General features: G+C 44.2%; 1 protein-coding gene across 1 annotated transcript in view; it reads left to right on the top strand.

The window, feature by feature from the left end:
* Positions 1-6,022, top strand: part of SLC17A9 (solute carrier family 17 member 9) — a 50,575-nt gene continuing 44,553 nt past the window's right edge. The window contains exon 1 of the mRNA XM_070744484.1: positions 1-853. Within this exon, the coding sequence (XP_070600585.1) occupies positions 699-853 (155 nt within the window). The 5' untranslated portion in view covers positions 1-698. The remainder of the gene's footprint in view (positions 854-6,022) is intronic.

Below are 6,022 nucleotides of genomic sequence, written 5' to 3'. Positions count from 1 at the left end.
GGGTGACACACAAACACACACAAGCACACAGATCGCACCGACAAAGAGGAAGCCGCTCCGGGACGGCGACGGACGCGGCCGGGGATAGTTTCTCTTTTACGCTTCGCCGCGTAAAAAGTTGGTCGAGGAAGTTGGTCTCTTCTTCAAACAAACCCGAGTTTGACGTTTCCCCTTTTTGACACCCGGAGACTTCCTGGAAGGGGGGGGGGGGAGCAGGAAGAGACAAAATTGACACGTGGACCATTTTTTCTTCTTCTTTTTCTCTCTCGGGCTTCCCCCCCCCCCCTTTCCCCTTTTCCTTTCTAAACCGAGATGGACGGCGAGGTGATGCTTTTCCTGGTGTAGTTTGTCGCCTGGTGCGCACCTGGGATTAAGACGTTTTGGAGAGGGCGATTAACCGACACCCGCCCATCCATCGGCCGCAACAACTTCAAGAGCCCGCAACAACTCCAAGAGTCTCAACAACTCCAAGAGTCCCAATTTGTGTTAAGAAGAAGTGCAGTTGGGGGAAGATTTGTTAGAAAGTTACAAAACTTCTGTTTGGTCTGCCTTCTCAACTTTCTTTCTCTTTCCACCCCCCTTCCGGTAGATGGGAGCTTTTAAATTTTTCTTTTTGGGGGGGCTTGGTGGTTTGTTCATTTGTGGATTTTCACTCCCACACACACATACGGAAGCCTGTTGTTGACTAAGCCCGTTGGATGGCCTTGAGCATCGCCAACGATGGAGCACAGGACTCGGGAGCCAACCTGTTGGCATCCCAGACTCACAAGGAACATCAGCTGCCGGCCCCCAGATGCCTCCAGCAGGAAGCCCTGAAAAAAGATGGAGGAACCGGGGATGTCTTTTGGTCCAGGTGAGAATCAGTGGTCCTCTTAACTTCGGGAACCTCTGCCAAGCCCCCAAACGCTGGTGGCCAATCTGCCTGTCCATTCCGACAGTGGAGAACCTTGGTTTATATTTGTTTGTTTGTTTGTTTGTTTGTTTGTTTGTTTGTTTGTTTGTTTGTTTGTTTAGTTAGTTAGTTAGTTAGTTAGTTAGTTAGTTAGTTAGTTAGTTAGTTTGTTGACCTTCTCCAGGTCCCATCAGCCAAACAATGCCATCTGGCAGGACCTAGGGCAGAGATGGCGAACCTATGGCACAGGTGGCACATAAAGCCATATCCGCTGGCACGCGAGCCATTGCCCTAGATCAGTTCTAACGTCCGTGTGTGCACAGGCCAGCTGATTTTTGGCTTGCACAGAGGCTTTGGGAGGGCGTTTTTGGCTTCCAGAGATCCTTGGGGGTGGGGGGAGCATTTTTACCTTCCCTTGGCTCCAGGGAAGCCTTTGAAGTCTGGAGAGGGCGAAACACGAGCCTACTGGGCTCACCTGAAGTTGGGAAACAGTCCGTTTCCAGCCTCCAGATGGCCTCCAGGGAGTGTGGGAAGCTGTTTTCGCCCTTCCCAGGCATTGAATTATCTGCACTTATATTCTACTAGTTTTTCTCATCATTCCTATCAATCCTTTTCCTCCCACTTAGGACTGCATGACTGTAACTTGTGGCTTGTATCTTCATTGCTTATTTGACCCCTATGACAATCATTAAGTGTGGTACCACATGATTCTTGACAAATGTATCTTTTTCTTTTATGTACCCAGAGAGCATATGCACAAAGACAAATTCCTTGTGTGTCCAATCACACTTGGCCAACAAAAAAATTATATTCTATTCTATGATAGTGTGTTTGCACGCTTTTTTGGCACCCAAGGAAAAAAAGGTTTGCCATCACTGACATAGGGGAAGGGCCTTGTGTGTGGCAGCTCCCACCCTCTGGAACCAACTCCCCCCAGAGATTCGCGCTGCTCCTACTGTCCTGGCCTTCCAAAAGCCTTTAAAAATGCCCCTTGCTGGTAGGCTTGGGGCCGTTGATTCTAACTTCCTGCTCCGCCTGTCAGTATGATTGTGGTGTGAATGAATGTGATTATATGGTTTTATTATTGGGGGGGGGGGGGTTAGATCAGTTTAGAATTGGGCTTTGTGTTTCTGTTATATGTTGTGAGCTGTCCTGAGTCTTTGGAGAAGGGCGACATGTACAGTAAGTCCAATAAATAAATAAAATGAATAAATAAATGTACAAGTTAGCAGATATCTATACCTGTCGATGGTATATCTGTTATAAACATTAAACATTAGCAAAGTAGGTACAGGTAATTTAGGACAATAGGACAGTAGGACAGGGACAGTAGACGCAATGGTGCGCTTATGCACCCCCCTTACAGACCTCTTAGAAATGGGGTGAAGTCGACAGTAGACAGTCTAAGGTTAAATTTTTTGGAGTTTGGTGAAGAAATCAGAGTTGGATAGTGCATTCCAGGTGTTGATCACTTTGTTGCTGAAGTTGTATTGGAGGAGTTTACATTGAGTTTGAATCTATTGTGTGCTTGTGTATTGTTGCAGTTGAAGCTGAAGTATTCACTGACAGGCGGGACATTACAGTAGATGATTTTATGAGGATTTTATGATATCGCGGTAGATGATTTTATGAGGAGGTTGGCTTTGAAAGGCTGGTTTAAGAGAGACATAAATAAGTTTAAATTGAGGACTGCCCATTTGTCCTGATCTATGGGTTGGTCCAGTTCTAAGAACCGTAGCACCAGCTGGGAGAGGCTCTGCCCACTGGCCTGGGATAATTCTTTGTGAACCGGTAGTAGTGGGTTTTAGAACCCACTAGTGATCCCTTTGATAATATGGACAAAATTCAGACACTTGGCAACTGCTTCTTACTTACCGTATTTTTCGGTGTATAAGACGCACCTTCCCCCCCAAAAGGCTGATAATTTGGGTGGGTCTTATACTCTGAATGTAGCTCCCCCCCCTAGCCCTAACTAGCTGCTAATGATCTTCCCAGCTCTTACCTTGCAGCCTGTTTTATTGTTTCTCTCTGCAAAGAATGTTTTCCAAGCCCTAAGTCTTTGCAGGTTTTTTTTCATTGCTCTAACTTGCTCTGAGTAAGTTTCTTTCCAGCCCTAACCAGGTGCTAATGATGTTCCCAGCGCTTACCCACTTGAAAGCTCTTTCATTGCTACTCTCTGCAAAGAAGAATGTTTTCCAAGCCCTAAGTCTTTGCAGGGTTTTTTGGTGGGAGTGGCTTACTGACCAAGATAAGTTTTCAAATAGGTGCTTGGACTCTTTTTCAGTTGATTAAGTCACATTATTTAAATAGTCACAAAATGACAGACAACATTATTGGTTGAGGAGCACAGTAACGTTTTAAGGTTTTGTACTGAACCCACAAGGTTCAGTAGGTTAACAGATTAGGCAAGTAGCTCAATTTTCTTTCGTTGCTATAAAAGTTCAGTTCTAGGTAATGATTAAAATGATTGAAGTGTTTATGGGTAAAAACATGCTATTTAAACTCATAACAGCTCACGCAGTTCTGGACTAATTGAAGCCTCCAAACGTTCTTTAAGGGTAGCCCCATGTAGAGTGCATTGCAGTAATCAAGCCTCGAAGTGATGAGGGCATGAGTGACTATGAGAAAGACTCCTATCCAGATAGGGCCATAACTGATGCACCAATTGAACCTGTGTGAAATGACTCTTACTGTATCAAGTGTGTGAGTGTGTGTGTTTGTGTGTGATGTGATGCTCTTTTGCAACCTTCCCACAAGCAAAATCAATGGGGAAGCCAGGTTCACTTAACAACTGGGTTACGAACTTTATTGACTGCAGTGATTCACTTAACAGCTGGGGCGAGAAAGGTCATAAAATGGGGCAAAACTCACTTAATAAATAATAATAATAATTAGTAATAATTTATTAGATTTTTATGCCGCCCCTCTCCGAAGACTCGGGGCGGCTCACAACATAACGACAATACAGTACAGTACAAATCTAATCTTTTTTAAAAAATTAAAAACTAATTTAAAATACATTATCATAAAAACATCTACTACACAGTCATACACACTCAATCCAACTAGTCATAATACAGGAGTCAGAAAAAGGGGCGGATTAGTTCCCCCACGCCTGGTGACAGAGGTGAGTCTTCAGCATTTTGCGGAAGGCAAGGAGGGTAGGTGCAGTTCGAATCTCCGGGGGAAGTTGATTCCAGAGGGTCGGGGCCACCACAGAGAAGGCTCTTCCCCTGGGTCCCACCAGACAACATTCTTTAGTCGACGGGACCTGGAGAAGGCCAACTCTGTGAGATCTAATTGGCTGCTGGGATTCGTGCGGTCTCGGAGATATTCTAGTCCAATGCCATGTAGGGCTTTATAGGTCATTACTAACACTTTGAATTGTGACCGGAAACGGATCGGCAGCCAGTGCAGGCCATAGCGTGTTGATGAGACATGAGCATATCTAGTGAGGCCCATGATTGCTCTCACAGCCGCATTCTGCATGATCTGAAGTTTCCGAACACTCTTCAAAGGTAGCCCCATGTAGAGAGTGTTGCAGTAGTCGACCTTGAGGTGATGAGGGCATGAGCGATTGTGAGCAGAGACTCCCTGTCCAAATAGGGCCACAACTGGTGCACCAGGCAAACCTGGGCAAATGTCATCCTCCCCACAGCTGAAAGATGGTGTTCTAATGTGAGCTGTGGATCGAGAAGGACGTCCAAGTTGCAGACCCTCTCTGAGGGGGGTCAATAATTCCCCCCCCCCCCAGGGTAATGGACGGGCAGATGGAATTGTCCTTGGGAGGCAGTACCCACAGCCACTCCGTCTTGTCAGGGTTGAGAATGTGTCACTTAGCAAACAGAAATGTTGGGCTCGATTGTGGTCGTAAGTCGGGGACTATCGGTGATACACGTAGGACCTCCCAGGACAGTAGTCACCTGTGAGAATTCAAATAACTTTACAACTGGTAGAACACAAAAAAAGATTCTTAAAGATATTAAAACAAAATATTGAATAGTTAAATTTACTAGATTGAATATATTATATAGTGATATTTGATAAATTTATTTCTTTTTTTCAAATTGATTTTAATTATTTTAATTATAATTATATAACTGCTGGAAAGTATTGAAAAGTTAAGATTTCTATGTTAGCGTATAGTATATAGAGATATTTCATTGATAAGTTTACTTTTCTGTATTGATCTAAACTGGAATTAGGGTTTTTTTCTGTATTAAGAAGACTTCTATACTGAGTGGAACAATTGTAGCTCCTTTTTGTGTTAAATGTTGTATGTCTTGTCCTGTCTTACATTTTAAAAAATCAATAAAAATATTTATTTAAAAAAAAGATAATTCAAATAAATATTCAGGAAAAGACAATAACAAATAACTTACAGGCAGGTAGTCCTCGAGTTACAACCTTCATTCAACAACCATTCAAAATTAGAATGGCACTGAAAAAAAAGTGATTGATGACCACTTCCCATGCTTAGGACCATTGCAGCATCCCCACAGAAATATAACCCAAAAGTGCTTCTTTCAAACGGCAACTGTTTTGTCCTTGAAGAGGTTTCGCTTCTCATCCAAGAGGCTTCTTCAGTTCTGAAGAAGAAGCTGTACAGAAAAAGAACTGAAGAAGCTCCTTGGGTAGTGACCAGATGTCCCGCTTTTGACGAGACAGTCCCGCTTTTTACCAATTTGTCCTGCATGGTTTTTAGAAAGTCCTGATTTTTTGATATACCAGCCGGCGGCTTGAGAGAGAGAGAGTGAGAGAGAGAGAGAGAGCAAGCAAGACTCTGAGAGAGAGAGAGAGAGAGAGAGAGAGAGCAAGCAAGACTCTGAGAGAGAGAGAGTGAGAGAGAGAGAGAGAAAGAGCAAGCAAGACTCTGAGAGAGAGAGAGAGAGCAAGACTCTGAGAGAGAGAGAGAGAGCAAGACTCTGAGAGAGAGAGAGAGAGAGAGAGCAAGCAAGACTCTGAGAGAGAGAGAGTGAGAGAGAGAGAGAGAGAGAGAGCAAGCAAGACTCAGAGAGAGAGAGAGAGAGCAAGACTCTGAGAGAGAGAGAGAGAGAGCAAGCAAGACTCTGAGAGAGAGAGAGAGAGAGAGCAAGCAAGACTCTGAGAGAGAGAGAGAGTGAGAGAGAG

Source organism: Erythrolamprus reginae, chromosome 3, assembly GCF_031021105.1.
Source record: "Erythrolamprus reginae isolate rEryReg1 chromosome 3, rEryReg1.hap1, whole genome shotgun sequence".
NCBI classification, from domain to species: domain Eukaryota; kingdom Metazoa; phylum Chordata; class Lepidosauria; order Squamata; family Dipsadidae; genus Erythrolamprus; species Erythrolamprus reginae.
The sequence above is the reverse complement of the archived record's forward strand: the minus strand, read 5'-3'. Positions and strand labels throughout refer to the sequence as shown.